The 14,588-nt window shown below is 37.4% G+C and overlaps 1 protein-coding gene across 3 annotated transcripts in view; it reads left to right on the forward strand.

Moving 5' to 3' along the window:
• The window catches only part of RANBP9 (RAN binding protein 9), a 92,013-nt gene that overhangs the window by 5,196 nt on the left and 72,229 nt on the right, over window positions 1-14,588 (forward strand). For all 3 annotated transcript variants that reach the window (XM_036878774.2, XM_057493972.1, XM_057493971.1), the window contains exon 2: window positions 7,569-7,680. In XM_036878774.2, the coding sequence (XP_036734669.2) occupies window positions 7,569-7,680 (112 nt within the window). The remainder of the gene's footprint in view (window positions 1-7,568; window positions 7,681-14,588) is intronic.

Below are 14,588 nucleotides of genomic sequence, written 5' to 3' on the forward strand. Positions count from 1 at the left end.
AGATAAGTAAAAATGGGAATCTTAACTATGTGATTTGACTTTGTGGAAACCAGAAGAATCCAAGGAAGTAAGCCTTAGAGAAAAAACAGGAACAGGCCTTTTGGAGTTAAGGTGGCTCTAAGTAATCAAACCACTGGAGTTTGTGACCCTCCACTTCATTCTGCTGTTAAAGTGATGCAGTTACAGTGCTACTTCCTGGTGGTTTTCTTCTTTAGTTCCCACTGACTGGCTTCTCTTCTATTTGAGATTCCTGAGGGACTTGGCGGATTGGCCTAGCTAATTGCCATCTCTCTTAGTTGGGCAGAGCTTTTCATTATATGCTGTTGTGTGAACTGCTGGCCTTCACATCAGGTGCTGCTAACCTGTGTTGAATCCAGCTGTCAGGGTGGGAGGGTAGTTGTGAAATAAAGAACATCTTCCTGGTACAAGGATAGTGTGGGCTCCGCCTCTTTCAGTAGGGACACCTGTGTGAGGCAGTTTGTCCTAGGGTATGTGGGCACCCACCATAATTGACCTGAGCTTGGGAGAGCGGTCTAGGTCATTGACTGATTTGTGAGTCTTTCTCTAGTTGGTAGTTGAACTCAGAGTCCATGAGAGACTAGGTAAAGTGGGAAGAGCAGTGGGCCAGAGGTGGAGCCCTGAGCAATACCAGCATGAAAAGACGGGATGGAACCCAAGAAGGAATTGTTAAGAGGTACCTGGACATGGGGGAGAGGGGTCACAGAAGCTGAGCAGGGAAGTATCAGAAATGAGGAAGTGATCTTTTAGTGTCAAATGCAACAGATAGGTTTAGTGAGATAAGCACAGAGAATTTCCACTGGATTTGGAAATAGACCATTGTAAACGTAGGGAGTGCAGTTTGAATTGAGTGATGGGGGCAAAAAGAGGTAAAAACAGAGAGGATAGTGAACATCCATGACTCCTGAGAAATAGAGAGGAGGAAAGAGATTAGGAGGACAATGGTGGTTAAGGCGGGTCTCTTTTTTTTTTTTTTAATATTTGATAGTGAAGTTACAGTGTACCTGGAGATCAGCTTCTAATGTCCAGGAAAACCACCAGGAAGTAGCACTGTAACTGCATGACCTAGAAGATGAAAATCCACATAATCAAAATTATCCCTAAAAACCCCATTGGAAAGTTACCGTGTTAGAGACTGCTGTATCGTTTCTAAGTAAGTTTCGTTTCAGTTTGTGTGGGTAAAACGGAGTGACATAAGAGTATGAAGTTATCCAAGATAATGGAGTCCCAGTAAATGTCTACAGATTTCATATATATATTTGGACAGTTATACTCCCCATATTCACCAGCAGCCCCAGTGCATTACTGTCAGTGATTTATAGCACAGAGGCATACCAGTTTATGGAAAGTATGTACATTTTGGAGGTGCTCTGCCCCTACAGATGGAGGGGAAGAAGAGTAAGAGGGTAAGGGTGAAAATACTATCTTGGGGGACTGATGGCATGTAAGGGCTTGGAGGAAGGAAAGTGTCAGGAGCATAGGTTGATTAGTCTTGAGGAAGAGAGAGGTGCACCTGCTGTTTCTCTGGTATCCGTGGCAGAGGTGAAGACTGGTATGGACGCAGACTTGTCGGTAATAGGAGAGTGGAGAGTAGAACATGACCATACATATAATGGTAAAGTTCTGTTTCAAGATTAAGACAGGGAAGGTAGTTTGCTCACTGATTTCGAGTAGAGGACAAAGCTCAAGGTGGATGATGAAAAGGTGGACTAGCCATTGAAGAGAATGGGGAACAAGCTAACTTCAAAGATTTCTGAGTATATTGTTGACAGCTGTGGGAGAACCCAGCTGACATCATGAATTCGTAGCACTGGCTACTCACATGATTGTTGAATTCAGCAGACACTAACTGCCCAGAGCAGGAGTAAAGAAAGTGGATTATAATACTGATCTGAGGCTGTGGATTTGAAGTGGGTATGATGGAAAGATAGTCATATGAAGTAAATCAAGGATATTTGAGAACTTTTAAGTTAATTACCATGTAGCTCATCCTGGAAGAGTAAAAGGGGGAAAGAAAAACCCTAAGAAAAGGGTTCAGTGAATTGGAGTTCCCTTGATGTTGAAGAGGAAGTGTAGGAGTGAAATCATTAGAAAGGGGGGAAGACAGGAGGTCACATCCTAGAGGAAGAATATAGTCATTTCCGCTATAATGCCACAAATGTGTTAATGGAAAAACCATGTTTTCTGCAAAATTGTGAATATAAAGTAATAGGGCTAATGGGAAAAATAGGGCTTGGGAAGACCACTTAAACTATGGAACTTCATAACTAGAGCACTACAAAAATAATAGTTCCAATAAAATACAAGCTATTCAGTTTCCACTGGCATTTGTGCCCAGTATCATACATAGGCTGCTGATCCTTTCCATCCTTAAACCCAGGCTTCCTTCTTAGAAACATAAGTGCTTGACAACTGTTTAATCAGAAACAAGAATCTGACTCAGGGGGCTAGCCCTTTTCATCACCTTTTTTTTTAACAGAGAAAATGAATGGCTATTAGAATGGCTAAAATCCAAAGAGAACCTGACAGTGACTATTGCTGGTAGAGGATACAGAGCAACTGGAGCTCTCATACTGCTGGTGGGAATGCAAAATGGCACAGCCACTTTGGAAGATGGTTTGGCAGTTTCTTACAAAGCTGAACACAGTTTTGCCGTATGATCCAGCAATTAAGCTCCTACTCAACTGATCTGAAAACTTATGCCCACACAAAATCTACCTGTGAATGTTCATAGCAACTTTTCTCATTATCACTAAAAACAAGATGTTTTTTAATACGTGAAGGGGTAAACTGTGGTACGGCCATACAATAATGATAAAAAGGAGAGACCTACCTATCCATGCAAAGACACATACAGATATACAGATGTTAGATGCATATTACTAAGTAAAGGAAGCCAGTGTGAAACGATTATATATTGTGTAGTCTCCATTATATGACATTTTGGAAAAGGCAAAACTGTAGAGACAGTAAAAAGATGAGTGGTTGTCAGGGACTTGAGGGAATGGGGAGAGGGTGGGATAGGCAAACCGGGGGATAGATTTTTTAGCGCAAAGTATTCTGTAATTGTGGACACATGACCCTATGTATTTATCAAACTCATGGAATTTTACAACATAAACAGTAAATCTTGATGTGTGCAAAATTTAAAAAATATTTAGGAGGAGGGGGGAACCCCAGGATAGAATGCAAAATGTGACAAAACAATGTAACTGTATTACAGATGTATGAATCAACCTCAGAGAAGAGGGAGTAAAAGGTGCTAACCTACGTAACTTTGAAAATCAGTGGAGTCTGTAAAACTAAAGGTGAAAGAGACTGCACAGCACTGAATTCTTGTTCATGAAGTTGTATGCTAAGGGGATATATGAGTTAACAATTTTGATACTGTTATACATGTATATTGGAACATTTAAGTAAATAGATGGTGGGGGGAGGCAGATTTCTTACTGGTGGAGTGGAATTTTACAGATAAGCAAAGGGAGGAGGCTGGAGTGATCCATGTGGTAGTGGATTAGAGTTGGAGACATCAGTATGAACTCAGGTTCTACATGTGATTACATATGGAAATACAGATAAGTGTATTTGCAGGAGTTCAGCATACATACATGTATTTCCTTGTCATCAGTGAGATGCCCAAAACAGTGACATCCCAATAATAAGGAGCATACCTAGCATCCAGAGTTTCAGTTCCAAAGCCACTTGCTGGTGAAAGGAGCTGGGCTCCTTGGAGAAATGGCTGATGCCAGGACTGTGCAGGAAATACATCAGATGTGATCCTCCAGCATCTTGTAGTGCCAGAAACTAACAAAAAACATATAAAGGAGGTATGTCAGAGCACCAGAGCAGCCAAATGAAAAAGCTCCCAATGGCAACAGTTTGAGCAACAAAACAAAGTAGTGTTGAATTAAAATGCGAAGTATAAGATAAATATGCGTGGGTTACATGAGTCCATGCTGATAAAAACCAAGAGAAAATACCTTAGTACTTTTTTATCTGTACTGCACTTGAATATTCCCCAGAAGGCTTACTATAGGGGCAGATGTCCTGTGGCTGAAGCCTCTGAGAATTGGGCACCACGGAATGTACTTCTGTTGGAGTCCAGTTTTTTGGCTTTGAACCTTTTGTGTATTGCTGTTTTTCTTTTTAGTTCATTAATGTACTAGGAGAAGCTGTGCTATGAGCAAAATGACTTCTTTATTAATGCTCACATCATTCCCATATTTATCAAGTACATGTGAGCTAATTTGTATTCAAGAAATGTGCTTTGTAGCAAAACAGACTTTGTGAGAACTTAATATTTCTGAGGTGGAGTAGTTTCAGGTGATGTCAGAATCTAAAGTGTAGCTCCAGGAAGGAATGATTGAAGTTATAGTGGAAGTTAGTGGGAATAAAATGCAAAAACAGTCAAATAATCACAGGTAAATGCTAAGTGTGAATATTGTGTGGGAAAGGTACATGTTGCTATGAAGGCATATAAAAGAGGTTAGAGGAAGAAACACCGAGGAAGCAGAGCTAGAGCTAAGTTTTGCAGTCTGAGCATCAGGGCTAGAGCTTTCCAGCGGGGGCGGGGGGGGGGAAGCTTGGCAAAGAAGGCCGCTACTGTGAAGAACTGGAATAGGTGTCTGTGGCTGGAGCTGAAAAGAAGCAGGCGACAGGATCTCACAAGGTTTCAGGAAGTTTATCTTTGTCTTAGGCCGAACGGGAGGCTTTTAAGAGGGAATTTTAGTTGTATTGAGGGATAGCGATACAAGGTAGTCTGATTTGTATTTCCAGAAAGGCACTCGGCTTTGTGTTAGAGACTGGAAAGGAATGGGGTGGGCTTGCAGTCAATAGATTGTTTGAATAGAAAGAGCTAAACTTGCTAGCTTTAGAGTTTTGAAGTAATAAACGTATTGCTTCTTGAACAGTGTTAAGAAAATACTTAACATTGTAGTCGGTGTGGTTTTAAAAGTTTGATAATATGAGGTTTTTTTTTGTTTATAGAATTTAAAGTAATAACCTTCCTGCTCATTATTAGAAATAGGCCCTTCATTCTGATACTGCTGGTCTTTCCTAAGAAATAGTATGAATCCTTTTAGTCTTACATCTAAATTTTTTCGTAGGTCTTTAAATGTAAGTTTAATTTAGAGAATTTTTCTATAGTGTTTTAGGAGAACATAATAAATATAATGGAACCTTGAAGGTTTATGGTTGTGTAGTTCTTTACAGTTACTTTTGCATGATGGAAAAATGTAGATTCTAATTCATACGAGGATTAATGCATGATTCTGCTAATTTGGAGCACGTTATATAACCTCTGTAAGAATTTCTCCATTTTTAAAGTGAGGTTAAATAATGCCTGTCTCAGAGATGAATGAGAAAAATCTAATTAAAAGCACCTGATACTTTGAGGGATTTGTTTGCTCTCAAATATTAGTTTTCTTTCTCTCTTCCCGTAGAAGTAGCAAGAATAGGAGAAGGGAGTACATGTGAAGTGATCCCAGAATGTTCACTATAACTGACTCGTTCCATGGGTTCAGAAATTGTACTGGATCGGGCTTCTTGAATTAAATCCCGGTTTGGGGATTCTCGTACCGCAGTATCACCCTGGGAGGGTTTCTTTATCTTTCCTTAATGTGCTCAACTGTGAAATGATTAATAAATAGTGTCCACTTCATAAGTTGTTTTGAATGCTGATGAGTTAATAAGTACAATGCCCTTGGAACAGTGCCTTTCACATAATATTAAATGTATGCTAACTATTATCACTTATTATTTTTATTAAGTATACCTTGAGATGATCCCTAAAAGTTTTTGGTCACTTCCAAGAAAACTGAAACCAAAATAAACCTAGTTGATTTATTAACTTCAGGATTAATCAGGGTTTTCTTTAGGTTTATTTTTAACTGTCTAAATTTTAAAAATGTGTTTAGTTTAGATGACCTTTTCCCACACAACTCAATTATTTGAACATATTTTTACTGAAAAGACGTTTTGCTGAAACCATAATTTATTTTTAAAAAGTGACTGGTATTATTCTGCAGATTTGTGCTGTTTCTTTTTTCTTCTACTTAGGTCAGTATGAATCCGTTGCCTACATATGTTACAGCCATTTTAGGGGTGTCTGTATATTGCTGCTTTCATTTTTACCTTCCTAACCAGCTTTATCACCTTCCAGTGTCACCAGGCTGAGAACTTATTTCTGCCCATAACACATACACATCTGTGGACACATTTTCTTGGTAATAAAAGGGACTGACTGAGTTCATTAATTTCTTTTGGGCCGTGTGAGCATGTGCTAACAGCATTGCAAGTGTAAACTTAACTTTAATGATAGGGTATACATTGGTAATTTGGTAAAGTGAGTGGTAAGGGAAGATTTGATCTCATTGGTATGTGATGTGATGGTTATTATATAGCTAAGATACAATTTTTGACTTTTAAAAGAAGGTATTTCGTTTTAAAACAATGGTGGTAAATTTGAGAAGGGGATATGCTACCCATGAAGGTAATGTTATAGTATGACTAAAAGATTAATGATAGAAGATTGTATTGGGTGAAGTATACCTAACACGGACACCTGAATAACAGTTTAGAGTTCTGCTTCTCATACAGTCCTTTTGGGGTTATGGAGACTTGTCTCTCCCACTCTGAGGACTTTCTGACATGCTATTTCTGTCTTTATTCTCCTGTGATTTTATGGGCATGTTTTCCCTTGCTTACTTGATACTGTTCACATGCTGTCTTTCAAAGTAATTTGTGTTTTGGGCAAGGGACAGGGGAGGTGATTGTGAGTGAAGGAAACCCTCTGTAATTAGAATTGAGAAATCACTATTTAAAAAGTTTAGAAGCCATTATCTAACATTTCCAAAAGATGTCTGCAATGGTGTGATGTTCTATTCCTTTTTTTAAAAAAGAAAGAAAGAAAATACAACTAGAGATTAGATATATTTATCAGTCGACTGTAATTGACCAAAGAAATATTGTGGATCTGTGGATCAGCCTTTGTATAGGATTAAAGATAAGAGTATGTCAAAGAATAATATTGTAAATTCTTAAAATAAGAAAGCTGTTTTGTTAATTCAGTCTAATTGTATAAAATTATACAATTTTATATATATATATATATATATACACTCTATGATACAAATGCTTCTGGTTTAAATGTAAGCCATTTGGCAAAAGAGTTGCTTAGGAATTTTATAAATTATATGCAAATCTAGATCTAATAAAATTAAGATCATAATCTTACTCATTAAAATATAGTCTACTCTGAAATACTTTAATAAAACTATTAATAAAATATTTATTTGCAAAAGGACTGCTTTGTTCAATGTGTTCAGTTTCTGAGTTTATCAAGACTAATAGTAGTGCGGGACTTACATGGCTAAGTTGGGTTGCTTTGCGTATTGGATTATGATAAATGTTTCATTCGGTCTTTAATTATATGTGCTGATAAGAGCAGAAATGTATGTCATTCTAAAAAAGCATATTTGTTCACCAGTTGTTTAAGATTTTCATTTGAGTATCTCCTTTGATTTTTGTTTCCCTTTCTGTTTCACATACAGGTCATGGCAAAACCCCAAAAGATGCAGCGTCAGTGCGCGCCACGCATCCAATACCTGCAGCCTGTGGGATTTATTATTTTGAAGTAAAAATTGTCAGTAAGGGAAGAGATGGGTAAGTGAAAATTTTAGTGAGAAAAATGATTTCCTATTCTTGGGTTATGATTTTTGTTTTGATTTATAATGTTTATGATGTGATTGAAAAATTGGAATCTTGGAAATTTTGCTAACTAGAAAAGTGGAATCTGAATATTCCAGTATAGCAGGATGGATCTGGTTGTGCTTTAATTAGTAGTTGAAGCTAAGCTTGAGCTGGTGAAATTAAGCAAGTGTTTTTGGTAGGTTTCTCACTAAAACAGAGAACTGGAATTAAACTAGAGACCCTGATTCATTTTTTAATGCCTTTTTTTATACTGCCTTTTTCTGAATTCTGCTGAGAAGTTAAATTAAATCTTCTCAAAGTTAATTATCAAAGCCAAAAGGTGATTCATATGTATTTTACAGGGGCCAGAGCTTAGAATTTTAGGTTTAGATCAGAAAAATTATTGTTTGCATGCTCTCAGTTGGAGGTGATTCCCATGGATTAGGATGTCGTTGAAGCTCCCAAATGAGAATTCCAAATAGATCCTGGAACCAGATTTTCTATCACTGCTTTTCAGCTTGGGATCAGTGTGTAGGGTGCATATATCAGAGTGTATATAGCAGTGTGTATATAGCAGAATCACTTATGGAACTATTAAAAATATAGTAGTTTGGGCCTTACCGCCAAAATTTCTAAATCAGTATTTTAAGGAATAGAACTTGGCAAGATCGGCATTTCTGAGAAAGCTCCACAGGGAATTTTGCTGGTTAAGAATTACCTAGAATCATTGGACCTGTCCTGTGATATTTCCTGGTAACTTCTCTACAGTATCAGAGATCCTTTAAAGCATCCATAGTCATTTGTCCAGATACCAAGATAAAGTTATTAGGCTATGTAAGTTAACTTCTATTTGAAGTGAATCATTTAACCCCTTTTAGCACTTCTTGTATGTTTAATTGATAAAATAAATGTATTCAGTAGAATATTCATCAAACTTTATTTGCGGAATATTCTCATCAGCAGTATGCAAAGTAGAACATGAAACTTTGGAATTCAATGATAACTTTTTATTTAACTGCCTCAGTTTTCCCAGGGTGATTAAGCCAAAGGTAAAATTAAAGAAGTCAAATATAAAGTGGTTGAGAGACCCCTGATGGAAATAGGCATGTGATCTTAGCCATTTCTAACTCTGCTCTGCATACTCAGTAAGCCAGTTCCTTTTGTCCTTTGGCTTACATCATCAACCCCATACTGCTGGGTGTTGCACAAGGTGATTCCCAGGTTCCCTTTACCTATGTCACTCTGTGTATTCTATCTTTGCATGATCTTGACCTTGTATTTTTATGGCTGTAAATATACTGATGAATCTCAAATCTAAAGCTACCTCTCCGGTTCTTCCCTTGAGCTCTAGACCAGTATGTCTGAACAGATGTTTACATTTGAATGTCCCACAGGCACTTAAATTTAGCTTGTGTAAAATCTTTTTCTCAACACCAGCTTAATTAGTGGTTCTACTATTGCTAGAAACTTGAGAATTTCCTGCATTTGACTTTCTCAGTCCATCTCTGTGGCCTCTGCTTAGTCAGGTCTTGCTAACTTACCCCTAAAATACCGAGGTGGTTGGTCACCCAGTTGCTCCCTAGTTTGCTTTTACTCTAGCCTGCAACTATTGTCAGTAGTCTGTCTGTCTGATACAGAACTGAATTGTGCTGTCCCCTTCTTGAGATCTTTTGGTATACCTGTTGCTTTGCTGATAAATCTAAAACTTCCTGTTGTGACTAACTCATTTATAATTTTTCAATCTTACCTCTTGGTTGCCAGGATCCCTGATTCTCTTTTTTTTCATTTTGTTTTTAAATTAGTATATATTATGTATAGTAAAAGTATCATTTTCAGTGTGCAGATCTGAGTTTTGACAGATGTGTACTGTTATGTAACCACCACCAGTCATTACATAGAACAGTTATGTCACCCTGAAATATAATTCCATACCCTTTTTATAGACAGTCCTTCCCCATATCTAGTTCCTGACAACCACTGATTGTTTTTTTGTCTCTATAGTTTTCCTGTTTCAAACATGGTGTATAAATGGAATCATATAAACTGTAGCCTTTTACATTTAGCATCTTACACTTGGTGTAACATGTTTGAGACGCATCCTTGTTGAGTATATTGATAGATAAGTCCTTTTTATTGCTGATTGTATGGTGAAACAAACACTAAAATGATATCCATGCTTTAGTTGAAGGATATGTGGATTTAATTTTGGCTGTTAGGAATGTAACCCCTATAAACATTTTATGTACTGATTTTTATGTAAATACAAGTTTTCATTTCACTTGGGTAGGTGTCCAGGAGTGAGATTGTTGTGGATCATTTTTTTTTTTTTTTGAGAGGGCATCTCTCATATTTATTGATCAAATGGTTGTTAACAACAATAAAATTCTGTATAGGGGACTCAATGCACAATCATTAATCCACCCCGAGCCTAATTCTCATCAGTCTCCAATCTTCTGAAGCATAACGAACAAGTTCTTACATGGTGAACAAATTCTTACATAGTGAGTAAGTTCTTGCATGGTGAACAGTACAAGGGCAGTCATCACAGAAACTTTCAGTTTTGATCACGCATTATGAACTATAAAAAATCAGGTCAAATATGAATATTCGTTTGATTTTTGTACTTGATTTATATGTGAATCCCACATTTCTCCCTTATTATTATTATTATTATTTTTTAAATAAAATGCTGAAGTGGTAGGTAGATGCAAGATAAAGGTAGAAAACATAGTTTAGTGCTGTAAGAGAGCAAATGTAGATGATCAGGTGTGTGCCTATAGAGTAAGTATTAATCCAAGCTAGACAAGGGCAACAAAACATCTGTTGTGGATCATTTTTTAAATGCATTTTTAACTTTATAAGAAACTGCCAAGTTGTTTTGCAAAGTGGCTGCACTAGTTTGCATCTCCACCAGCAGTGTCTGAGAGTTCCTATAGCTCTGTCTCCCCAGTAACACTTAATATTGTCAGATTTTTTTATTTAAAATTTTTAGCCATTATAATAGGTATCTAGTGATTTCTTTTTTTTAATTCATTTTATTATTAATCTACAATTACATGAAGAACATTATGGTTACTAGACTCCCTTCACCAAGTAACCCCCACCACAAACCCCATTACAGTCACTGTCCATCAGCGTACTAAGAGATGCTGTAGACTCTCACTACTGTCTTCTCTGTGTCCCTCCCTATGCCCCCCCTACATTATACATGCTAATCATAAGGCCCCCTTTCTTTTTCCCCGCCCTTATCCCTCCCTTCCTGCCCATCCTCCCCAGTCCCTTTCTCTTTGGTAACCACTAGTCCATTCTTGGGTTCTGTGATTCTTCTGCTGTTTTGTTCCTTCAGTTTTTCTTTGTTTTTATACTCCACATATGAGTGAAATCATTTGGTACTTGTCTTTCTCTGCCTGGCTTATTTCACTGAGCATAATACCCTCTAGCTCCATCCATGTTGTTGCTGGTAGGATCTGTTTTTTTCTTACAGCTGAGTAATATTCCGTTGTGTATATGTACCACATCTTCTTTATCCATTCATCTACTGATGGACATTTAGGTTGCTTCCATTTCTTGGCTATTGTAAATAGTGCTGCGATAAACATAGGGGTGCACCTGTTTTTTTCAAACTGAAGTGCTGCATTCTTAGGGTAAATTCCTAGAAGTGGAATTCCTGGGCCAAATGGTAGTTCTATTTTGAGCTTTTTGAGGAACCTCCATACTGCTTTCCACAATGGTTGAACTAATTTGCATTCCCACCAGCAGCATAGGAGGGTTCCCCTTTCTCCGCAACCTCGCCAACATTTGTTGTTATTTGTCTTTTGGATGGTGGCGATCCTAACTGGTGTGAGGTGATATCTCATTGTGGTTTTAATTTGCATTTCTCTGATGACAAGTGATGTGGAGCATCTTTTCATGTGTCTGTTGGCCATCTGAAGTTATTCTTTGGAGAACTGTCTGTTCAGCTCCTCTGCCCATTTTTTAATTGGATTATTTGCTTTTTGTTTGTTGAGGTGCTTGAACTCTTTATATATTTTGGATGTCAACCCTTTATCGGATATGTCAATTATGAATATATTCTCCCACACTGTAGGGTACCTTTTTGTTCTATTGATGGTGTCCTTTGCTGTACAGAAGCTTTTCAGCTTGATATAGTCCCACTTGTTCATTTTTGCTTTTGTTTCCCTTGCCCGGGGATATATGTTCATGAAGAAGTTGCTTATGTTTATGTTCAGGAGATTTTTGCCTATGTTTTTTTCTAAGAGTTTTATGGTTTCATGACTTACATTCAGGTCTTTGATCCATTTCGAATTTACTTTTGTGTATGGGGTTAGACAGTGATCCAGTTTCATTCTCTTACATGTAGCTGTTCAGTTTTGCCAGCACCATCTGTTCAAGAGACTGTCATTTCCCCATTGTATGTCCATGGCTCCTTTATCATATATTAATTGACCATAAATGTTTGGGTTAATATCTGGGGTCTCTATTCTGTTCCACTGGTCTGTGGCTCTTTTCTTGTGCCAGTACCAAACTGTCTTGATTGCTGTGGCTTTCTAGTAGAGCTTGAAGTCGGGGACCGAGATCCCCCAAATTTATTTTTCCTTGTCAGGTTTGCTTTGGCTATTCGGGGTCTTTGGTGGTTCCATATGAATTTTTGAACTATTTGTTCTAGTTCGTTGAAGAATGTTGTTGGTAATTTGATAGGGATTGCATCAAATCTGTATATTGCTTTGGGCAGGATGGCCATTTTGACAATAATTCTTCCTAGGCAAGAGCATGGGATGAGTTTCCATTTGTTAGTGTCCTCTTTAATTTCTCTTAAGAGTGTCTTATAGTTTTCATGGTATAGGTCTTTCACTTCCTTGGTAAGGTTTATTCCTAAGTATTTTATTCTTTTTGGTGCACTTGTGAATGGAATTGTTTTCCTGATTTCTCTTTCTATTAGTTCATTGTTAGTGTATAGGAAATCCACAGATTTCTGTGTGTTAATTTTGTATCCTGCAACTTTGCTGTATTCCAATATCAGTTCTAGTAGTTTTGGAGTAGAGTCTTTAGGATATTTTATGTACAATATCATGTCATCTGCCAATAGTGACAGTTTGACTTCTTCTTTACCAATCTGGATTCCTTGTATTTCTTTGTTTTGTCTAATTGCTGTGGCTAGGACCTCCAGTACTATGTTGAATAACAGTGGGGAGAGTGGGCATCCCTATCTTGTTCCCGATCTCAGAGGAAAAGCTTTCAGCTTTTCACTGGTCAGTATGATGTTGGCTGTGGGTTTGTCATGTATGGCCTTTATTATGTTGAGGTACCTGCCCTCTGTACCCATTTTGTTGAGAGTTTTTGTCATGAATGGATGTTGAATTTTGTTGAATGCTTTTTCAGCATCTATGGAGATGTTCGTGTGGTTTTTGTCCTTCTTTTTGTTTATGTGGTGGATGATGTTGATGGATTTTCAAATGTTGTACCATCCTTGCATCCCTGGGATGAATCCCACTTGGTCGTGGTGTATGATCCTTTTGATATATTTTTGGATTCAGTTTGCTAATATTCTGTTGAGTATTTTTGCATCTACGTTCATCAGGGATATTAGTCTGTAATTTTCTTTTTTGGTGGCGTCTTTGCCTGGTTTTGGTATTAGGGTGATGTTGGCTTCATAGAATGAGTTTGGCAGTATTGCCTCCTCTTCTATTTTTTGGAAAACTTTAAGGAGAATGGGAATTATATCTTCTCTGTATGTCTGATTAAATTCTGAGGTAAAACAATCTGGCCTGGGGGTTTTGTTCTTGGGTAGTTTTTTGATTACCCCTTCAATTTCTTTGCTGGTAATTGGTCTGTTTAGATTTTGTGTTTCTTCCTTGGTCAGTCTTGGAAGGTTGTATTTTTCTAGGAAGTTGTCCATTTCTTCTAGGTTTTCCAGCTTCTTAGCATATAGGTTGCATAGTAGTCTCTAATAATTCTTTGTATTTCTGTTGGATCTCGTGATGTTTCCTTTCTCATTTCTGATTCTGTTGATGTGTGTTGATTCTCTTTTTGTCTTAATAAGTCTGGCTAGAGGCTTACCTATTTTGTTCATTTTCTCAAAGAACCAGCTCTTGGTTTCATTGATTTTTTTCTATTGTTTTATTCTTCTCAATTTTATTTATTTCTGCTCTGTTCTTCATTATGTCCCTCCTTCTGCTGACTTTAGGCCTCATTTGTTCTTCTTTCCAATTTTGATAATTGTGATGTTAGACTATTCATTTGGGTTTGTTCTTCCTTCTTTAAATATGCCTGGATTGCTATATACTTCACTCTTAAGACTGCTTTTGCTGCATCCCACAGAAGTTGGGGCATTGTGTTGTTGTTGTCATTTATTTCCATACATTGCTGGATCTCCATTTTAATTTGGTCGTTGATCCATTGACTATTTAGGAGCATGTTGTTAAGCCTCCATGTGTTTGTGAGCCTTTTTGCTTTCTTTGTACAATTTATTTCTAGTTTTATACCTTTGTGGTCTGAAAAGTTGGTTGGTAGAATTTCAGTGTTTTTGAATTTACTGAGGCTCTTTTTGTGGCCTATTATGTGGTCTATTCTGGAGCATGTTCCATGTGCACTTGAGAAGAATGTGTATCCTGTTGTTTTGGGTGTAGAGTTCTATAGATGTCTATTAGGTCCATCTGTTCTAGTGTGTTGTTCAGTGCCTCCGTGTCCTTACTTATTTTCTGTCTGATTGATCTGTCCTTTGGAGTGAATGGTGTGTTGAAGTCTCCTAAAATGAATGCATTGAATTCTATTTCCTCCTTTACTTCTGTTAGCATTTGTTTCACATATGCTGGTGCTCCTGAATTGGGTGCATATATGTTTATAATAGTTATATCCTCTTGTTAGACTGAGCCCTTTATCAT

The sequence above is a fragment of the Manis pentadactyla genome, chromosome 16 (assembly GCF_030020395.1).
Source record: "Manis pentadactyla isolate mManPen7 chromosome 16, mManPen7.hap1, whole genome shotgun sequence".
In the NCBI taxonomy this organism is placed as follows: domain Eukaryota; kingdom Metazoa; phylum Chordata; class Mammalia; order Pholidota; family Manidae; genus Manis; species Manis pentadactyla.